Source organism: Canis aureus, chromosome 12, assembly GCF_053574225.1.
Source record: "Canis aureus isolate CA01 chromosome 12, VMU_Caureus_v.1.0, whole genome shotgun sequence".
NCBI classification, from domain to species: domain Eukaryota; kingdom Metazoa; phylum Chordata; class Mammalia; order Carnivora; family Canidae; genus Canis; species Canis aureus.
Genome location: NC_135622.1, coordinates 58,845,313 through 58,867,547, shown reverse-complemented (window position 1 = coordinate 58,867,547; position 22,235 = coordinate 58,845,313). Strand labels below are relative to the sequence as shown.

The 22,235-nt window shown below is 44.9% G+C and overlaps 1 protein-coding gene and 2 long non-coding RNA genes across 14 annotated transcripts in view; 1 reads left to right on the top strand and 2 right to left on the bottom strand.

Annotated features, from left to right (window-relative positions):
* MBOAT2 (membrane bound glycerophospholipid O-acyltransferase 2) overlaps positions 1 to 22,185 on the bottom strand; it is a 126,417-nt gene extending 104,232 nt beyond the window's left edge. Inside the window, exon 1 of one of the 5 annotated variants that reach the window (XM_077844198.1) lies at positions 22,144 to 22,185. In XM_077844198.1, the coding sequence (XP_077700324.1) occupies positions 22,144 to 22,170 (27 nt within the window). In that variant the 5' untranslated portion in view covers positions 22,171 to 22,185. Of the gene's footprint in view, positions 1 to 17,257; positions 17,402 to 17,811; positions 17,968 to 21,756; positions 21,976 to 22,143 lie in introns of those variants that run through there. The other 4 variants (XM_077844199.1, XM_077844197.1, XM_077844202.1 and 1 more) reach the window with 4 other exon arrangements.
* On the bottom strand, positions 9,025 to 15,602 carry LOC144281294 (uncharacterized). Of its 2 annotated transcripts, XR_013349837.1 has the most exons (4): positions 11,910 to 15,602; positions 10,854 to 11,750; positions 10,394 to 10,563; positions 9,025 to 9,838 (listed from the first exon to the last, which is right to left on the bottom strand). It is a non-coding gene; the product is annotated as an uncharacterized LOC144281294 (long non-coding RNA). The 2 variants fall into 2 exon arrangements; XR_013349836.1 differs by having other exon boundaries at positions 10,394 to 11,750.
* The window catches only part of LOC144281293 (uncharacterized), a 30,445-nt gene continuing 26,950 nt past the window's right edge, over positions 18,741 to 22,235 (top strand). For 3 of the 7 annotated variants that reach the window (XR_013349835.1, XR_013349834.1, XR_013349828.1), the window contains exon 1: positions 18,741 to 19,179. This is a non-coding gene — a long non-coding RNA (uncharacterized LOC144281293). The other 4 variants (XR_013349832.1, XR_013349830.1, XR_013349833.1 and 1 more) reach the window with 4 other exon arrangements.

The window sequence follows — 22,235 nt, the reverse complement described above, 5'->3', positions numbered from 1 at the left end:
ATAATACCAAAATGTATAAAATAATGTAAGGTCAATATTTCTAAAAACACAACAGAAACAGAAAATTGACAGGAAGTTTTTTTTCTTTTTAAGATTTTGTTTATTTGCTTTTAGAGAGAGACAGATTAGAAGACAGAGCACAAGTGGGAGGAGGAGCAGAGAGAGAGGGGAAGAGAGAATCTCAAAACTAACTCCTGACTGAGCGCAGAGCCCAATGCCAGACTCGATTTCATGAGTCTGAGAACATGACCTGAGCAGAAATCAAGAGTTGGACGCTTAACCGACTGAGCCACCCAGGCACCCCAAAATGACTACAGTTTCTATTTTCAAATGGGGAGTTCAGAGAAGGCCTCCTCTAGAAGGCCTTGAGCGAGAGAATAAGCTATACAGATACCTTGAGCAGGAATACCAAGTGCAAAGGCCTTGAGGCAGGAACATGCTTCAAATATTAAAAGAACTGTGAGAAGGCCAGTGTAGATGAAACCGAAAGGAGAAAAACCTCTAAGAAATTAGGTTAAACAAGTTGGCAGGGCCCAATCATTGCAGGACTTGGGGCTCTAGTCTCCCCAAGGGACCCTGAGCAAGCACTGGACCTATGACTTGTCCTAAATATCTATCTTCACTTTCTTTAAATTTCCTAAAGTAATATGACAATTTTTGTTTCTTCTTCATGTACAGGTAGAGAACCAAGGAGGAGTGGACTCTCCCTATTATTGTCAGAAACATGAGGCAGGACTCACTGAAAGGAGAACGAAGGAAAAATGGACGCGTCTGTTCAGTTAACCATGACACCTCATTAGAGGTAGTTCAGGGTGACCTCTGAGCATAAGGCAGGCAGATATCCAGCCTCCAGCGTCCCCGGACCATACCATCCAATCCACAACTGGCGTGGTTCCTTTTCATGTTAAAGTCTAACTCACCACCACACAAAGTGGAGTAAGAAACAAGGAGCCTGGAATGAGAACATGTAAGCAAATACCATGAAGACGTTAAGCCTGACACTGAAATTCTAGAAATGCTTTTGAGTAACTGATTTGTTTTAAAAACAAACAAACAAAAAAATGCTGGTAGACTACCAAATGGTTTGGAGGCTTAAAAATTAATTTAGTATCGTTTTTCTAAAAATTGGAACTATCATCCTAAAACCTGAAGGCAATGCAGACATCTGACAAACGCCTGCAGACGTAGGCAGGCACATTGAACAGATCCCTCGTTCTTGCACCAAAGACCTTGCTCAGTCTAGTCGGGGAAACAACCTGGTAAACCAACGCTTACAAAAACAGTGTACAAAAAAAAAAGTCCCTCGCTCAGTGCCAGCCAGAGGCAAGGGATATAAAGAGCCACATACCACCTACGATGGGGCCTCTTCTTAATCCTTCAACCAAGTGGTGGAGGTGGAGGGACAAGGGAAGCACATTCCCAGTTGTGAGTGGACACTCACCCAAGCTGGGCAGCCCTGACAACTTTCCTACGCACAAAACATTCCCACACAGGAGAACAAGACAAGGTAACTTCTTTTTAACTAAGTTCGAACTCATGGCAGTGAGATCAAGACCTGAACCAAGATCAAGAGTCAGATGCTTAAGAGCACCTGGGTGGTTCAGTCGGTTAAGCATCTGCCTTCGGCTCAGATCATGATCCCTGGCACCTAGGATCGAGTCCCACATCAGGCTTCTCGCTCTGCGAGGAGTCTGCTGCTCCCTCTCTCTCTCTGCCTGCTGCTCCCTCTGCTTGTGCGCTCTCACTCTCGCTCTCTCTCTCTCTCTGTCAAATAAATAAATAAATAATAAAATCTTAAAAAAGAAATGTTTTTAAGTCGGTTGCCTAACCAACTGAGCTGCTCAGGGTGCCCCAAGACAAGGTAACTTCTAAAGGGTGTAAGTGTAGGGATCCCTGGGTGGCGCAGCGGTTTAGCGCCTGCCTTTGGCCCAGGGCGCGATCCTGGAGACCCGGGATCGAATCCCACGTTGGGCTCCCGGTGCATGGAGCCTGCTTCTCCCTCTCCCTGTGTCTCTGCCTCTCTCTCTCTCTCTCTCTCTCTGTGACTATCATAAATAAAATAAAATAAAATAAAATAAAATAAAATAAAATAAAATAATAAAGGGTTTAAGTATGAAGAAATTTTCAAAAGTGAAAACATGATTAAAAATATTAAAGAAAATAAACTGTGATAATTAAAAGTTCTCATAATTATTTTTTAAAAACCAGTAATTTTGCCTATTGCCTCAAACCTAAGAAATTTCTTACTCTAAGGAAATAAACAGGTGTTTGTACCAAATGTATATATAAGGAAGTTTATTGCAAAATGATAACAAAAAACTATATACAACCTGAGGAATAATTAAACTATGTACACCCAAATGTTGGAATATTATATAGGTTTTGGAAAGCGATTTTGTTAAGTTTTTTTTTTTTTTATTCATTTATTCATGAGAAAAACAGAGAGAAAGAGGCAGAGACACAGGCAGAGGGAGAAGCAGGCTCCATGCAGGGAGCCCGATGTGGGACTTGATCCTTGGACTCCAGGATCACACCCTGAACCAAAGGCAGACGCTCAACCACTGAGCCACCCGGGCATCCCTGGAAAGAAATTTAATAACATTGGAAATGACTCTCAAAATGTTAAGTAAAAATAAAAGGTCACAAAAATTTAATATTTAGGATGCACTCAATTTTGTTTAAATACATAAATGTGTACACATACATACACACACTCATACAGGAGTCAGCAAAAGTAGCCTCTGAGTTGTAAGAATAATGGGTGATTTTCCAATTTTTATCTCTATACTCTGTATCTTACAAATTTTACACAAGGAATTATGTATTACTTTTTAAATCAGATAGAAAATATACAAACTAAGTTCAGCTGCCTATAGTGTACATAATACATCGTTGGTAAAAATACAAATGAAATAAAAATGCACAAATATCAATGAATTTATATGTAATATAAGAAAAATCAGCTCCCAAAGAGCAAAAAAAAAAAAAAATATGAAATACCTAATTTCATCCACTCCTCAAGTTACAGATGAACTGAAGTTTGGTTTTGCCCTGCTGACTCAGCCTAAAGCCACTGCTCTGCTTTGGTTTGGATCTTAGCCTGTAAAAAGCCTATTTCCTGGTATCCTTGAATTTTTCACTTATCTCAATTTTATCTCCCGAGATAACCTAACCTATCATTATCTCCAAGCAGCCAAGTAACACCAATAATACAAACAATGCATGTCATTCACATTTATTTTTCATGATGAATATTTACTTTCAAATATATATAGTTAAGCATTATACATTTAACTTGTAAATTCACCTTATAGGATTTTCACATTACTATCTATCAGGTGAGCTATAACTACACATTTCTTACCACAGGAGTAAACTGCTGTTATAATTAATAAGTGCCAAAACTGTTATTTAGTTCCATTCAAGTCATGAAAAATGACCTTTTTTAATGAAAATGCTCTATTTGGGAATTCTACACATCTTCTAAGAATAAATTAAAAACAGAATAATCAGCTCCACCATCTCAATTTCACAAGCAGAAAAACTCTAAACTCACAATAAGAACCACAATGAATCATACACACACAATAAAAATACCTCAGGACTATGAAGAAAAGGGAGGTGTGAATGAGAACTAGGATATCCAAAACATGTTTTGTTCTCGCTAATTAAACCTCAAGTCAACAGTCTTCATAAGAATGTTTAAGAAGAGAATTCCTACTGTTTCAAATCTATGGAGGGAAACAAATGTTTGCCGAAATAATTAGAAGACATTGTCAATCATTTTTAGGAGTTGAAGACAGAGAAACTCTTGAGATTTGCCTGGCTAATATTCAGCTTTAACTTACTGTTGATTTTAACCATTCAACCATTAGACATCTGATCAAAAATGTGACTTGATGGACACAAGATTTAAACACAATCTTAGATGACACATTTCTAGCATTTCACCCATGTTCTTCAGGTATACTCTTTTTTTTCACACCTGAACAATAAGCCAGCTGTGTACAATGGGCCACTGGGTCGTAAAGAGTGGCATTTGGGGCATGCCCAACGATTTCTATCATTATCTATCATATCATGATCATTCAAATGTATCATTTATGAGAACATGCTCCATTACTCAATCAGTAATTTTGTTTTTATTATTTCGTACATATTAGTAAATAATAGAGGCAAAAAGCAATAAATCTTCAAACGAGTATGCCAACAATGCAATACTCTTAAGAGAGCAACACTTGGAAACTGAACGTGTAGCTGCAGGGCATCCATCCCAGGAGAGCTACAAGTATTCACGCATAAGCCCATGCATTCCATATTAGAAAATGGAGGGGTACCAAAATCTAATTTACTAAAGTGCAGTTGCTCATCGGCCAACCATGGAAAGAAAGAATGGAATGTCTCCAATGACCTGAAAGGTGACCATGAAGAAATGGGCTTAATCAGAGCATTTCTGGATTATTTCAGAAAGTTTATGGGCCCCAGGATAACAAACTCCCTCACAGCTACAGCTATCCAGAAGTGGAACTGGCCAAATAAAGGAAGCAGGTTCTCCATCACAGAGGTGCTCAAGGAGAAGCCAGACAGCCATCCAGCAGAGACTTCCTAGCGAAGATTTTGTTTCACACGAGCAGTGCCCACCAAAGGTGCAATGGGAGCCATCGTTCATGGAGCGCTTGCTCTGTGGTACAGAAGTGAGGCCCAAGCAACGCACATGGCTTGTGCTTAGTGGCAGAACCACAACCTGAACCCGCGCGGACTCCTGCACCTATGATCTTAACCACTGGAGTCTTAATGCATGAAGCATATTTGCTTTTTAATCAGCGGCATCATGAGCCCCTGCCCTTCTACTCTGACTCCCTGCAGTACCAGGCCTCGCACAAAGCCTGACCAGCAACCAGTATTTACTGAAGGAGTGAGCCTGCCCTCCTTTCCTTTGCAAACAGTTTCCTGAAATGCAAGTTGTGCAGCCTCCCTGGGATGACAGGAAAATTCAACCCTCAAGATTCTATCTCCAGCGTTACCTTGCATGGCCAAACCAGCCCTGAGTTACAGCTGTTTTTCCCTAGATGATTCCAGAGTGAGGTGGAGCCTGTCCTGCTCTTACACAGTAGCAGAAGCGTGGCTGGACATGGCTGCCCAGGTAGGTGACATTTACCAGCCCCTAGACCCACTCCCAACCATCCCCTTGCTGTGACCTGTGGCCATGAGACAAAGCTCTAGCAAAAGGAATGTGAGTCACAGTGATATGTATGTGCCACTTCTGGCCAACGACTGACCACTTGGGTTCTCTCTCCTTCTTTCCTGCTGGAGGACTGGAACCGTCCAAGATCTCAAAGTATGGTCGCCAGGGCAGCAGCAGTAACATCACCTGTGAACCCAGTACACTTGAAAAATTGTCAGGCCCCGATCTGGACCCTGTTCATAGGGCACAGCAATGTGTTTCAGCAAGTGTAGCAGAGGATCCTCTGCCACCTCTAGCTTAAGGACGACCACTGCCATACACAAACCAGCCTCAATCAGGCTGATAATAAGGCCCCAGTAGAACAACAATGTGCTGAAAGAAATACGGGTATTTGGATGACCAGGTGGTGCCTAACTATCCACCAGTCTAGGCCATTTGCATCAAACTGATACCTAAGAAAAAAAAAACTATCTCAAAGTCACTGACATTATTGGGCTTCTCTGTTGTAGCAGCTTTATCCAAACTAATCCCAACATCTCCTCTGATACTCACGTACATGCTGTAAACATTTGTCAATCTTTCTCTTCGTGCTACACAAGCAGCTCAAGAGCCAGAACCAGCTCTTACTCATCTTCATATCCAGGACCTAATAAACCCCTGGCCTACAACGTACTCAGTAAGCCATATCTACTTACCCTTCTTTCTCTTTCCCACCAAAATGGTGATTCCTAACACCTCAAGTGTTACCATCACCCAGCAACTTTCCTCTTTAAAAAAAAAAAAATGTTCTAGGGCAGCCCTGGTGGCTCAGGGGTTTAGCGCCGCCTACGGCCTAGGGCCTGATCCTGGAGACCTGGGATCGAGTCCCACGTCGGGCTCCCTGCATGGAGCCTGCTTCTCCCTCTGCCTGTGTCTCTGCCTCTCTCTCTCTCTCTCTCTCTCTCTCTGTGTGTGTGTGTGTGTTTCTCACGAATAAATAAATAATGTCTTTTAAAAAAAATGTTCTAAAAGTACGAACATTCGCTGCAGATTACTACCCTCCAACAATTTACAAATTTCCATAGTCACTCTCAGAATGATACCAATTTATCAAAGGTTTATCTCCTACATGACTACTATCTCGTTAACTTGATCCCCAGTTTCAGAGAAGGCTCTGGATTTTGGTCATCGTCCACCGTCCCAGGATAGGACTTACAGTAATACACCACACACTTGGCCTTCCTTTGCTGGGCCGGGCCCTGTTGCACACTGTCTGTTGTCCAAAACAGAAATGGCTAATCTACTTGCTAATCCACGTCACCAACCTAGCCAAGGCACACTGACCTATAGGGCCTTTTTTCGTTTTACAAGAGCTAAAACTTCAATATCATACATCTCCCTAATCTAGAATTAGGAACAAAATAGGCAAGTGCAGTTTAACATTTTCATTGTTTTTCAGAGGTCCTTGTTTTCAATAAAATCAATATAGAAAGGAAAATAATCCAGGACCAGCTTTGGGCATTATTTCAATTTATTCTGTCTTTGCTGAAATGGTCCCAACATTCTTTGGTCTTTAATATTCTGAGGACTTTTTTTTTTAATCTACTCAAGTGTTGGCTACCAAAATTACTTTCTAAATTACTTTATATCCTATGTGGTAAACTCTGAGTCTGTGCCAAAAACCTTCTTAGAACACTGTATTTCTCCATTAATTTATATTTCCTGTACTTTAAAAAAGAAACCACTTTAGAATGGAATCCTTCCAAGCCATATTGCAAATTGTAACAAATATCCAGTTTGACAATACCCAAAATTCTCTTTCAATTTTGATTAGTTTATCAGAATTTGCATTCAAATCCAATGGAAGGCTGAAGCTCAATTTCTTGATGCCAAATATACCAAGACTTTCTCTTACTATGTGATTTTAAAATATTTTACAAGAACAAAATTATCATCTTAGATTAGGGACTTCTTATCTCCGAAGATACTAAGGATCAGCAAGGGAATCTTCACCCTGCCCTCTACCTTCATCTTCTCAGCTCTACTCAGACACTGAAAGTCTTCGTTATTTCTATTCTTGGTAAGCAGCTAACATGAACAGCTGTGCCAGTCCTAGTATTAGAAAAGGCATGCTAAGACTCACAGTGAAGCAACTGTAGATTAAACTTAAACTCCAAACCCTGAATAGTTATCACAAGACAAAACACACCAGCCAAAATTCAATGTACACTCTAACAAAACTGAAAAAGTGGCAGGGGCTTATACAATCAAATATTTTCAAATATTACTTTATTCCCTATTAGATAGATTTTTTTTTAATGTCACACCCCACAAAACAGCCTGGACAACTTAGATCAATTAATCTAATCTGTAATACTAGATCTGCCTAAAGAATGAAACGATAGTTGTGTAAGATTCCAACCTTCCCTCTTTAAAGGGATATTAACTCTCTGGGGCACCTGGGTGGCACAATCAGTTGGGCATCTAAGCCTTGGTTTTTGCTCAGGTCCGGGACTCACAGTGGTAGGATCAAGCCCCACATCCCATTCAGCTCCATGCTTGGTGCAGAGTCTGCTTCGAATTCTTTCCCCTTCTGTCTGCCCCTCCCTACTTGTTAGCTCTCTCTAAAATAAATGGATAAAATCTTTTAAAAATAAAAAATAGAGGAATATCAACTTTCAAGATTATTTCCAAGACGTGACCCACTCCCAAGGAAAAGAACTAGTCAGGTGAAACTTAATTTGAAATTCTATTGGCCAATTTAAGGATGAAATTACCAAGTGATGAAATAAAAGAATTACTTCTTCAACTACTGCATGACAGAGATTCTCTAGTCCTGGGTACTGACTATTGTTACATTCTGGTTGGTTCATGTTCTAGACGGATATACTTCAGAGCAGACTCCCCACCCTCAACTGTAACAGAAACTGCTACATACTTCTTAATGGCCAATAAGCTAAATCTGGCCTACACGTGTTGTTCAAGCTCAAAGAAAGAAAACGTAAGCATATTTTAGCCAAAATTTTAAAAATCGTATTTTCACAAAAATCTAGCATTCCAGCTTCCCTTGAAAAATCAGCTTTGGTAACCATGAGCAAGAGGGAGGGCTTTCCTTTTAGAGTGGACATGGGCTTTCCAGATGGCCATACTGTCCACACCTCATAAAAGGCTGCACCTACATTTATGTTCATTTACATTCCTTGCCCAGTGACCTCTAGACGTCCAAATTTTGAATTTAATTTGGCGTTACTACTTCACCTAACCTGTGACCTGGTCAGCTAAATGGCACCTTCCAATCAACAAAAACTCTCCCAAGGTTTACTCAAAATTTAATGCTGGTCTCAGGCCATTCTCCTTTTATACAATTAATTTCTAGAACTTCATTGCAGGACTTTACATTTATTTTTGAAATTTAATATTGTCAAATTCAATGCATTCAATTCAATCACCACTGAGCACCCACTAGACCTGTGGTTTTGCAAAAAGGCAGAGCCTTTCTCTCCATTCAGTTTTAACAAAATAAGTATCCGTCTGAAACTAGTGATACACTGTATGTTAACTGAATTTAAATAAGTTAAAAAAAGAAAAACCTAGGTATCACCTAAGTATCTTTCATGTATGTAGATTTACATATAATTTAGTTTCAAAAAGAAAAGGATTCAGGGCAGCCTGAGTGGCTCAGCAGTTCAGCGCCGCCTTCAGCCCAGGTCGTGATCCTGGGGTCCCGGGATTGAGTCCCACGTCGGGCTCCCTGCATGGAGCCTGCTTCTCCCTCTGCCTGTGTCTCTGCCTCTCTCTGTGTCTCTCATGAATAAATAAATAAATAAAATATTTTTTTAAAAAAGGAAAAGGATTCAGAGTTTGTTTGTATAAGCAGAGAGTTATTTAATACACATATAACTGAGTAACTTAAATATACCTAAAATTACACATTATCTGTAAGTCCAGTCTTCCACAAATACCTAGTTTCACACAGAAATCCTCTAAAAACTAAGTTTCTATGGGGTTGTGGATTAAAATAAAGTATGTGACATTTTGTCCACTGCCTAGACAGGGGCAAGGCGAGCTGGTCAGAGGCCTGCGCCTTCACAGAAAAGTCAGGTCCATCTGTTTGGCAGCTGGGGGTCCCCTGGCTTCCTCAGTCCACAAGGACGCTGGCTGCCAGAGGGGATCCAGTGGTGGCACCTGCTGCTGGCCCGGGCTTCCCTGGATCGGCTGGTCCTGGGCCAGGGGGCATATACCCCAAAGGAGTCCTTCTGGAAGGGGAGAGGGCACAGCACCTGCGGCAGCCCTTTGTTCTTTCTGAATAAAGACAATTACGCAGTCTTCAATTACGCTTTCTTCCCAATCTCTTGATAAAGCCTCTCTTCTCAACCACTCCTAATCTCCCGTATCACCAGACGCTGCAGTCATTTCGCTGAGAATGCTGGTACCTCTCGGGGTTATTTTCATTTCCTTTGGAACAATCGTCGCAGCCCTCCAAAGTTCTTCTAGGCTTTCCCAATCTCCTTTTAAGTTACCAAAAAAATAGTCAGCCAAAAGGCTTGGTGGAGCTTCCCTGGGAACGACGGGTCGGCTGTACAGGCTTCAGTAAGCCTCACAGGCTGGGGATGCTGGAGGTCACCAAGTCACGGGGGACCTGAACCCCACGTGAGGAGCCCCTGGCCAGCTGGGCTGCAGAGACAAGGAAGCGCGTCACCCAGTGAGGGGCCACCACGGACTTCCCGGCCCCTGGCACCCACCTGCCAGCCCAGGAGGGTGTGGGGGGCGGGGAGGGAAGAAGCCAAGCGGTCCCCGGAAAACGATCCCGGAGTCCCGTGGAGCACAAGTGTACAGGCCCCCTGCCCGCTCCTCGGAGCTCCTCACCCAGACCCTCCACCCCGATCCCGAGCACCGGCTCCCCCTGCTAGCAGTGCTTCTGGAATAGTCTTAAAATCGCTGCTCTAGGCTGCTGCCACTTTCTTCTCCGGATCCGCAGGGCCAGCACACTGTCCAGCACACCGGACGCTCAAATACGGGCACCGGGGACCGCCGCAAATGCACCCCCAGACCCCCGAGCTCACGGGCCGATGCTGTGGCGGCCACCACCTGGGAAAGGCACCTGCGGAGTCCGGGAGCCACCAGCGAGCTTCAGCCGCACCAGGGAGCCACCTCCGCCCCGCCAAGCCCACCCCGAGGCGCAGGGCCCACCAGCTGCCCCATTCCAGAGACCAGGACCCTCCCGCCTACCAGATATCTGTGGATGCCAAGGCCACAGCTAGTAAGTGACGGTCACCGGTGCCAATCTGTGCTCTTGGCCGCAGGGGTGCCCTCGTCCCAAGCGCGGCCTAAGTGAGCCAGTGCTGGTCCGAAGCATGAGGAGCACATGTGAGTAAGAGGAGGCCCCGATTCGTAGGCAACTGATGGCCCAGCAGGGAGAAAATGAAATAAATGAAATAAAATAAGCAAATGAAATCATCTGGCCAAACCCCCCGAAACCAAACAGGGCTTCCTAGAGTGGGCAGGAAACCACATGTGAGAAGGAGCCCCAGGAAAGGGGGGAGCCCCGAGATGTGCCCATTAACGCCTCCCAAAGACAGATCCGGATGACCGGGGAGCTTCTGCTCCACTCCCACGGAGGGACCAACGGGTGGGAGCCCGGAGCGGAGGGGAGAGGCGGAGCAGGAGGGCTGCAGGGGAAACAGCTTACTCCAAGGCGGAGTCAAAAGACAGGAAAAGCATCGGAAGGAACATCAAGTGACTGAGGACACAGGTACCGCAAGCAGGAGCTGACCGGGCTTGAAACTCCCGCTCCACCACCTGTAGACGTGAGGCCTTGGGCACGCTGTCGCCGGGTCTGGCTGGGGCGGCCGTGCTCTGGATAATATAAGGGAGTGAGCGGCCACACTAAGAGGTTCTCAGCCCGCCGTCCGAGGTTCTCAAAGTAGGGCTGGCAATCGGGGACAGCACCTCTCACCAGGCAGGCCTCATATCCGGGGAGGAGCCCACCTTCTGACTCCTGACACTGTCTATACCTGAGGTCATACACAGTCACGAGAGATAAACAATAGGATTGAAGCGAGGCGTGTACCTCATTCAACAAAAAACGAACCCCATTCCAGGACCATACCACCTGGAGAACACGATGAATTTTATTTTTCCAAATCTTGCGATCCTACTGCTAATAGCACCATAATCCTGTGTTCTATTTTAGAGGCTACACATTAAATAATCAAATACAAACGTTTTAAAAACACATCACATGTTTCTAGCCTTTGAGTTAATATAGAGACTCTTAAAAAGCTCTCTGATGGGGAGTGGGGTTGGGGGTGGGGGTAGGAAAGAGCCTGGTCAAAAACACTAGTTCCCTGGCCCTCATCTCATGCAGGAGGTTCTACGTAGACACTGGGAATCTGTATTTTTAACAACAGCCCCGAGGGACTTTTGATACAAGCGGTCTCAGAGCCACACTTGAAAGCGCACCGCCGCAGGCAGCGTGGAGGCCACGAGGAGTGTGACACAGGCAAGTGACCGATGAGTGCATCTCTTCAAGTCGCCGCTGGACTCGGCTGTTAGTGTTGGAGGCAGCAGACTGACTGCAATGGTTCTAAGAGTGAACAGGAATTAGGAAAATGAAACAGCAAGAATCAACTATTCTTTCAAAATGAATAACTGAGAAAAAGACAGAATGGGGATGTGACAAAACGTTTTTTTTTTTATTTGTATTCAGCAGGTCGAGAAATGAGTAAAATTGTAAGATACTTACTAGTAATCATATTGTTGTGGGTATTTAAATGCCCTTCCAGATCCACCCTCCACTTCAATTCTGCGGCCCCAAAGCATCAAGCGCCCTTGAAGGAGACACCAGCAGGAGATGGAGGATGGGAGGGGTGCAAGGGATCATTCACCTCTCCCACCCCCTTCTCAAGGAGGCCTCTGGGAGCAGCCCCCCGGGCTCCCCCTTAGGGTTCTGCTCCATTTCCTCCCAGTCTCTCTAGGCCTAGTGGAGCTGGTCCTGGGGGACTGGGCTCCTCCTTGCTGATTTCCCTAAACCTGCCCTTATCTCAGTAAATAGTTCTTAAGGTCTCCTTGGTTACCTAGTTCAACCTGGCTCCCACCAGAACCCTGCCTGATACATAGATAAGCAGAATAAATGCCGGAACTATATCAAATCCAAAATGTTTCTGTGGTTCAAATAAGAAATCAGTCACTTCGGAGAGGATTCAGAGAAAGATTTATTCGCAAGGTGCATGGGACACAGAATTGGAAGAATGGTTAGGATTCTGATAAGCCCAGAAAGAAGAAGGCGTGCATGCTGGCGCCTATTCGGATCTCCTGAATCCTGATTCTACCTTTCACACACTAGTGATCCTCGCCCTCCTTTTCCACACCCTACATATTTACCAAAGCTGGGCTTCAGGCTAGACCCATGTCATCCTTAAAATCATGAAATGATCCCTCTCACAAGGACTGTGGTTATGGCTTGTTTTATTTTAAAGAAATCTTATCAAGTTCTCTCATTGTGGAATCTCACCTGTTAACTGCAGGCAAAAGCTGTGTGTGTGTGAGTCGTTTTGATGACTTCCCTGGAAAGTCAGCCCTGATGGACCCCCCCATAAACAGAGACTAGGGTTATTTGTACCTCTCAAGGCAGGGCCAACACAGGAAGTTTTAAAGCAGGGGACAAAAGAACTCTTGAAGCTGTAAAGAGGCAGAAAAACCACTTCTGACTCCAAATTCAAAACTAGATTTTTTAATCCTAATTTAATCACTGTGTGGGCATATGACTGAACCTCAACCTCCTATTTCCCTTCCTAAAAAAGGAAGTCCTAAAGATGAAAACTGGAATACATATGAACAGATGTTAACTTACATACAGTTCCTAACACGTGGAGAGGAAAGGTGTAACAAACATACGAGGAGCCAGGCGCTTTACAGAGACTTTATGTGTTTTAATCTTCACAATAATCTACAAGTAGGTGTTATTTATTATTTGTTTTACAGATGAGGAGACTGGGGCTTGAAGAAAAACAGTAATCTGCCAAAGAGCACAGGGCTGGCGGAGTCTGGCTGCAGACCCAATCGTGCCTCTGCCACCCCACCACCACACTACTACTTCCTACAGATAAAGGAACAGAATTCAGGGAAACCAGCGTTAACTGCAATTTTCAGGGCATGTGGTTATTTTGCTTAGCTGCTTCAGATTAAAGAAAGGCAGTTTCAATTCTCATTGTTGCAAACTTCTTCAAAATTTATTAGTCCATTTTTCCTCCCTCAAGTTTTTATTTATATTCCCTCCAACTCAGTCCAGAAAGAATTTGGGGCAGCTTCTTCAGCTAATGAAACAAACACAGGATCATGGAATTTTAAAACTAAGCGCAACACACATTTTACACAGAAGGGAACTCATTTATGTAAAGTGACATATCTAAAATTAGTTAACTGACAGGGCCTAAAATACAGATTCAAGATTCCTAGTTCCATATGCCTTCCTTATTAAAAGGAATCTTCCACAGCAGATTGTCTCAGTATTTTCTGGGTTCTCGTGATGAAGACTGATGCTCATTACGGGTGTAAAAGTAGACAGGACAGACAAATGAGTTAAATATTTATGTCCTAAACCTAAAGCGTTCAAGTGGCAGCTTTAAAATAAAATCAATCCTTGATTTGCTTGTTTCGTTGTTACTCACCTTCTTCCCCCTAAAAGTCGTATTCTTACAAAGGCCCAATGCTGAAAACTCCACTTATTTCTTCATCTATAAAATGGGGTTCATCATAGCACAGAACTATGGGAGGATTAAATAAGCTAATATTTGAAACTACTCTTTTCCCAGACATATTCCTTCACTCCATTGGATGCCTATATCGTACAGTGGGAAAAATATAGAGAAAAGGTCAATCAACAAATTGACCAAAAACAAAACAGGATTTTATAAGCCTCCATTCACACTTCTTTCTCTCTTACAGATACACAGAGTTTTCTCTATTCCAACAATTACCACCAGAACTTCAGTATTTGGTAAGTTCTTTATCTCCACTATCTCCCCCCAAAATATACTGGCAATCCAGATCTACAACATGATCTGCCAAAATTATTTGCCACATGTTAAGATTAAGTTAAAATTGACCTCTTACTCAAATCGTTAATACCATAATACGTATGACATATATATAACATATATACATCCAGCTAAATTATATCAGACCTTGAATCTCATCTGACTTCACAAGGTATTGTGAGGCTCAATTACATCATACAATGCTGTGAAAGAGATCTGTAAACTGTAAGGTGTCACCCACTGTAATGATGACCTGACTTTGCAGGATTAGCTGCAACAGGTCATCTTCCTTCCCCCACCCATCGTTTTCTTCCTCCTCTAAACTTTTCAAAATATCTGAGTCTCCCTCTTGTCCTCTCTCCACCCAAATAGCTCCATCACTAAACCGATGGCCCTGTCTCCAAATGGGACCGTGTGATGGGGCCAACTGGCTGCCAAGAATGCCACCCTGGATACCCCATCGCTGGGGATATTTTACCATAGCTGCTCTGGGGCTACCAGAGCAGACTCAGTCTGGTAACCCAGAGTGAAGTCAATCAAATGTAGCAGAACATATGATATGATGAGATTTAAAAAAATAAAAATAAAAAACTCTAAAAAATAGTTTGATCTGGGACATGTAATCATTCTCACTTTGGGGGTCTTTTAAAAATTCACCGCATCAGCGCTTAATAAAGAACACAATTATATTCAGTGACATCTGATGATTTCTCCACAGTATGTCCGGCCCTCTTCTTGGCACAGCTCTCCCTCAGTCCTAACTCAAAATCCACGCTCCATCCACACCTTTCACGATAACCACCCTAGAAATAAAGTCACCTGGAATCCAAGGCCTAGAAAGGGGCAACATCAGAGGCTTAAAGTATCATTTACCCTCACTCCATAGTGGAGCTAATATTTTTATTTAAATGTAAGGCATGCTGAGAAATACTATGGTTACCTCAAGGTCACTTTGCAATTCTCAGGATTAACCAACTCAGGAGTCTAAGGCAAGATCTGCCCCTTTGCTTTGCCTGGTCTCACTGCAAAACATTTCTCCTTCTCTCTTACCTTACAGCCTGCAATGTACATTTGTATACTCCATACAGACAAGTATTTTCTATCATTTTGTAAATTCTATGCTCACTCTTGTGCAAGAGTTCAACTATTTCTCTGGCCCCACAGTCTTTTTCTTCCTCTGACATTAAACACCTGCTTTTATAATTTCCTAAATTTGCGAAACACTGTTAATTAGCACATACCAAATTAACATACTAACAAGTTATATTTTTACACTTTTCATTTCCTGATTTGTCTTTTTCCTGTTGAATCACACTATTTGATTACAAGTAATTCTTAGGCTTCCTCTCAACTTGGACTCAATTATTTACATGTTAGAAAAATTAATTTCTATTTTGCTCAATCTTAATGATTAAATGACTCTTTACCCAATCTACAACATGAGTTTTTAATTATTCCAAGAGTTTTCTCAGCAAAAAAGTCGATTTTTTTGTACTTCAAATTAATAGTTTATTATCACTATAAAAAGTTAAGCATGTGTGGTTATTAATCCAACATCTTCAGATTAGCTTAGAGAAGAGGAAACAACTCAAAATACAACTGGCTGCAAAAATTGAGAGTAGTCCCCAGAGAAAGAAAGTTGTCCAAGATACCAAATCAGGACCTACAGGTAATAAGAAGGAAAGTCAAAATCTCTAGTCCTGTCACCCTTCCTTGAGATTCCTGTTTATTTCAGTACTGAGAAGAGCTTGCTCTGGATTGCTGAGATATTTACAAGAATTCATTAATACTACATCACTTTAAAAAGTTATAAGCATTATATAATTAAAAGGTATTAGCAGAGTAAAAAAAAAAAAAAAACACATCATGGTAGGCGGAGCAAGAAAGAATACACCTGTTCCCTAAAATTAATGAAAAGTTATATAGTGACAGATGGCAACTACACTTATCTGGTGAGCACTGTGTAATGTACAGAATTGTCCAATCACTATGTTGTACACGTGAAACTAATAGAGCACTGTATGCCAACTACACCTCAACTAAAAAGAAAAAAGTTTGAGGCCTAGCTTCCCATCATCAAAAAAAATTTTAAACAGATGCCTATCCTGCATCCCTGCCATTTGCTGCTACCGTGGCAGCAACCTACTTAAGTCAGTAGTGTAATACACTAAAAGGTCATACTGTACTTCAGTTTGGAAAAGTGAGAATCCTCCACAGGGCCAAGAAGATTTAAAAAAAAAAAAAAAAAAACCCTAGGTTCTCATCAGTTTATTAATAAACAGAGAGGACTACTTTCTTAGAGTACATGATTAATTTCACGGCTCGTATTTCATTAGCATGACAGCGTTAGAACTGTTGCTCAAGATTTGCAGGGCATAGGTACTTTACCAGGAATCAAAAATCAGGACTGAAATAGAAATAAGGGATTCAGGTCCAAACAGAAGGCAGAAATTTTTATATACTCAGGCACACTTCAGTCTTTAAAAAAAAAAAAAAAAAAAAAACAGTCGCGCACAAAGCAAGTTAATGTCATAATGTCAGGCCCAGGAGTGGTTTCCCATCTTGCTGCTATGAAACCGAGTCTGGACACAGAGGAATCCTGTCTTATAAATGAAATCCCTGATGACATGACAGCAACACTCCCAAGGAAAGGAACCAGGATCCCTTGCAAAGTACAACCCCTTCTGGATGGAGTACACCTGAAACACTTCTAAGCAAAAATTTCAGTTAATCACCTCTAGCCTGGGGCTAGGGCAATTCTCCAGCTCCGCCGCCCCCTTCCCCAACCACTACCCTAAATGTCACTCGGAGAAATTACTTCCAAACTTTTTTCTCCACAAAAATGGCGCTGCTTTTGCCATCACAATCCTGTTTATTTCTTTAACAACCCTGAGGCCTTTCGCACACACTCGGGCTGGCCTCCCTTGAAATACCCCCTTCCCTAAAGCGGGTCCGGTTGTTTCTTCGAGGGGGCGGGAGAGAGGAGGGGGTAAGGGTGCCTTCTCGCCAACGACAAGGTTGCAACTTTCTCAGCTGGAAATCCTGGGATGATTACCTCGCTCTGACTTCCCTCGCTAACCTCTGCCTTCCCCGCAAACTGTTGCCTCTCGTTCAACAAGCCGCACTTGAACGCAAACTGTCCCAGGGCGCAGGTCGGGGCGCCCGGAGCCGGCCTCCCCCGCGCCTCGCTCGCGCGCCCGGGGCCCCCTCTCCTCCGAGGCACGTCCGATGCGGCTGCCCCGAGGGACACACTCGGTGACACGCGCGCGGGGGGCACGGGCACCCCGGCCTCCCCGCGCCGCGCACCCCGGTGCCCGCACGCTCTGCGAGCGGCCCCGGGACGCCGGGTCGCGGGGTCCGGGCGCGGCTGCGGCGGGCAGCAGGGCCGAGCATGCACGCGCGCACGTCGGTGCCCGGAGCCCCCCCGGGCTGCACGGGCACGGCCGGGATGGGGGCTGGGTGGGCACGGCGGGGAGGGGCGGCTGGCGCGAGGTGGCGCGCGGACAATAACAGGCGGGTCGCCCCCTCCCCGGCAGGCTCGCGCGCGGATGGCACCCGGCCCGGGAGGGGGCGGCGAGGGCGCGCCGCCGGCAGGGCCGCCGCGGGTACCTGGTCGATGGGCAGCTGCACGGCGTTGCTGAGGGGCTGCAGCAGGGTGGAGCCCGTGGTGCTGGTGGTGGCCATGGCCGGCCTGGCGCTCCGCCCGCCGCGCTCCGGCCGCCCGCGCCCGCTCGCCCGCGCGCCGAGCCGGGCGACGCCGAGGATGGGGATGCAGCCGGCGCGCCTGCCCCCTGGCCGCCCGCGGTGTGAGCGGCGCGGGGCGGGGCCGGGGAGGGGCCGGGGGCGGTGACCGGCCCGGCCCGCCCCCCGGCGCCCCCGCGCGCCCGCGCCCCCGCCCGCGCCCCCGCCCGCGCCCCCGCGCCCGCCCCGCGCCCCCGGCCGCCCGCGCCCGCGCCCGCCCCGCCCCGCCCCGCCCCGCCCCCTGACTTCCAGCAGCTTCCAGCGCCCCCTCCCCACCTCGCGCGCCCTCGCGCCAGACAGCCCCGCCGCCCAATCGCGGCGCGGCGCCTCGACGCCCGCAGCCAATCAGAGGGCGCGGGCCGCGCCGCGCCCCGCCCCCCTCCCGGGCCTCGGCGAGGGCCCGCGGGGCGGCGGGGCTGCGGGGCTGCGGCCGGGGCTGTTGGCGGGCGCCCCGCGCGGCGGGAGTGCGGGGCTTCGGCCCTCGCCGCGTCCTCCGTGCGTCGCGACAGCCGGGGGCAGCCTCGCTTCCCGGGAGGAAGCCCTGACAACAGAGCGGGGACGAGGCGGCCGCCAGACAAAGGGGCGACGTGCGGGTCGCCGTCGAGCCAGCGCTGGGCGAAGTTGGGGCCCGCGGGGAGGCCGCCGCCGGGAACGCGACCTGGATGAGGCGTCCCTCCGCCCTGAAGCCAGCTCCCATCGTGTGTGCCTCGGGCCGCGCCCACGACCCCTGGCCGTGCAGCTGGAGCCCGGTCAGGACACCCCACCCCGCACCCCCGGAGGGCCGCCTGACACCCCGCGGTCACCTGCTCGCCCGCCCCTGCCCCGCTGGGTGCAGTCTCCGCGCACCTGCCCGCCGCCCGCCTGCTGGTCTGGAGGTGATGGGGATGTCTGAGCTGTCTGTCCAGACTTCATAAAAGTGAACCATTTGAGTCCCTTGAAAATGCAAGTGTCAGTTTTTGTCTGCAGGACTCGGATTCCTGGAAGAGAGTACCAGGGAAAGCGCAACCGGCAACGATTTAGCAATCCGAAATTTGGGGTGGAAACAGCAAATGGTTAATGGGAGTTCAGCCACAGGTTACACAGTGCTTTGAAGGCCTGAAGGGTATCGATGTCCACACCAAACCAAACCGTGGGCCATGAGTACCATTACCACCCGCAAGTCAGACGGAGACCCAGAGAAGTGCTGCAAGGTGCCACAAGAGCACAGCTAACAGCGCAGAAAGGACTGAGATCCAAGTAGTCTACTTTTATCTTTGAAACACGAGGCCCTCTTCTTCCTCATCTTTTTTTTTTTTTAAGATTTTATTTATGCATGAGAGACACACAGAGCGAGGCAGAGACATAGAGAAGCAGGCTTCCCACAGGGAACCCCACGTGGTACTCCATACCAGGACGGGGGATCACGACCTGAGCCAAAGGCAGACCTCAACCACTGAGCCACCCAGGTGCCCCCTCTTCCTGACCCTTAAACCTACTCCAGAAATTCTCATCAGCTGTCAGGGGCTCCGTTGACTAGACCATCTCCTAGAGTCTTGGATGATGAGACAGCACAGATATGAATATATGCGCCTCTAAATCCCCTAGACCTCACTCATCGCTCTGGAAAGGAGGCAGTTGAGCTAGAGGTTCAATCCTTTTCTGCCTAGCAATCCTTTGTTGTTGGGTTAGCTTAATCCTAACAACCAAACTGACTAAAGGACAGAAGGAAAAAGCAAAATGTCTGGGAGTTCGTTCTCCCTGGAGTAGTGTTCCCATGGGAGTTGTAATCAATTAGCGAACCTGTTCAATGGGCTGCTCATTAAAATATACCAGTAATCTGGAGCTCTCTATTAATATAATGTTAAAAAATATTCCTTTTCTGCACTGTGAGGAATCGTAGAGAAAGCTTACAGGTATCTGAGCACACAAACTGATGGAAAAATTAAAATACCATTTAAAAAACTCAAAAGGTGGGTGTTGGGAACATATTGCAACCTAAATAAAGTAGCATCCAGATACAGCCTCAGGTCTAGAACAAATAATGTCTACAAAAAGGAGTTTCCTTAGACTGAATTTTTATCTTAGTAGGACATGATACACCTCTATTTGGGGTGGCCACATATCTACAATAGGGAGGACTTTAGCCATCTGGAAAATTTGGCTGTCAGAGTTGTAAAGCTATAGGTAAAATACAGTGTAATACTAATACTTACATTTTGGAGTCAGACCTGGGTTTTCAGCTGTGTCTGCCTTTGATTAGCTGCAAAATCTTGGGCTACTTAACCTTTCTAAGCCTCAGATTCCCGTGTATGAAAATGAGGATAATAATAGCACCAAAACCATGGGTTATGAGGTTATAAAAGCTTACCTAAATGAAGAGTTCAGAGCTGTGCCTGGTGTATGGTAAAACTTAAGAACTCTTCATTACCAGCCAAGAAATGTAATTCTGAAAATGGAAACTAGTTTTTCATATTAAAAACACTACCCCTTCATGTTTTTAATGAAGAAACTGAGGCCTGTATCTTGAGCTAATAACTGTGATGATAGCGGAAATTTGGTGCAGGCCTTCCACCCACTGTCTGCTAATTAGACTAGAATGCTCTTACACTGTGATGAAGGGGGAAATAATTGAACTAATTATATATAATGCCTCACTGTCCTACCTCAGATCACATCCATCCTGTAAGAGTGATTCTCACATTCTTAATTCTTAAAAAGAAAAAAAAAATTGAGTACTTGCTATGCCCATGAACTTTGTGGGGTGCTATAATCGAAAAAAGAAAACAGTCATCCACAAAACAGAGAATAAAGTGCTGTAAGGAAAGTTCCAAATAAGATCCTTTTTCTAATGTTAAAATCAAAAGAACATGTCCAGAAAGACCCGAATTTTAGTCCTGACGTTTCCACTAAATAACTGTGAACTTGAGAAATCTGCTTAACTTTACTGTGCCTCAACTTTCTCGTTGTTAAACTGGATCATATAACTTCCTCCTACCTTACAGGAGTATTCTATGAACGTGAAATTAACAATAGGCTTACTTATTTTTAAGGTACGAGTAGTATTTGCGTTAGAGACAAGAACTCACATGGAAGAGGTTTCCGTATAGCAACTGCATTTTAACAAGAGTTGCTCAGACCAAGTTGTAAGAGCACTGAGCAGAGTTCACATATAATCAAATGACTGTCTACCTTGCTCTTCCCTCCTAAAACGGTAGTTAGTAGTTAAAGATTGCTAACATAAGCTTATTTTTAACTTTGAAAAAACCACGCAAAAGAAATGAATAATCTGCCAAGCTGCTTTTGTTTCATAAAAATGATATGTGTCATGAAAGGAGAGTTCTTAGGCAAGCATTCTGCCCGTTATGTGCTCTTTTATCTTAGAATAATTTGGATGATGAAGGGCATTAGATCATACACGTAATAAAAGCCCCACTTAACTAATTGGCATCTTTAAGCACTTAAAACTAACCCTAACAGACCAAAAAAATGACATTCAGGAAGTCACCCTTTAAGACCTAACATGCTTCAGTTAGGACATCACAAAGTACGCTGAACACGAGGTAACAAACACAGGAAACCGTAAAGGTAGGAGACCTGCATTGAAGTCCTGGCTCCGCTGTTTTCTGGCTCTGCCACTTACGAGGCCCTATAACAGCGAACAAATTGCTTTGGTTTCCTCCGTGTACACATTAGATTTAGAAACTAATCTCACAGTGACTTCTCTGCCGAAAATTATATGATTCCCAAGGATTTCTAGATTTTTTTTCTGTCTCCCTAAGCCTACTTCAGTCTAGGTTTATGTGACTAGGAGCTGCACACAAAACTATTACTCACCAGTTTGAGAATAGCATTGCTCTGGTTTCAGAACTACCTCTAATTTATCTCTAATCAGACCTTCTTCTTCAAGAAGTCTATGATTTTCAGCAACCCGTGATGACTTCTGAGTTATATCTGTGCATCATCTCGGGGAAACATTCCACCTTCCTCATAGATTTATTCAGCTCTTTCACCTTTAGATGAAAGAGTAAAGTCTCAATAAAAAAAGAACAGCACCTTAGTGCTTATTTTTTATAAGTATGATGTCTGAAAACTTTGATCCTTATATAGAAGCGGTTACAAACCCTCATGCTTCCACACGTTTGCATAATGGCATTTGTGTCCAAATTATGAAACACATTAAATGTAAGTCATAATTCCCACCCCAGATTTCATCATAATTACCATCACCCTGAGGAACACTGACTGCATCTACTTGGGGTACCATGCTGGGCAAGAAGGCCTCATTTTCTCAGTTCTGCTTAATATTTCAGGTT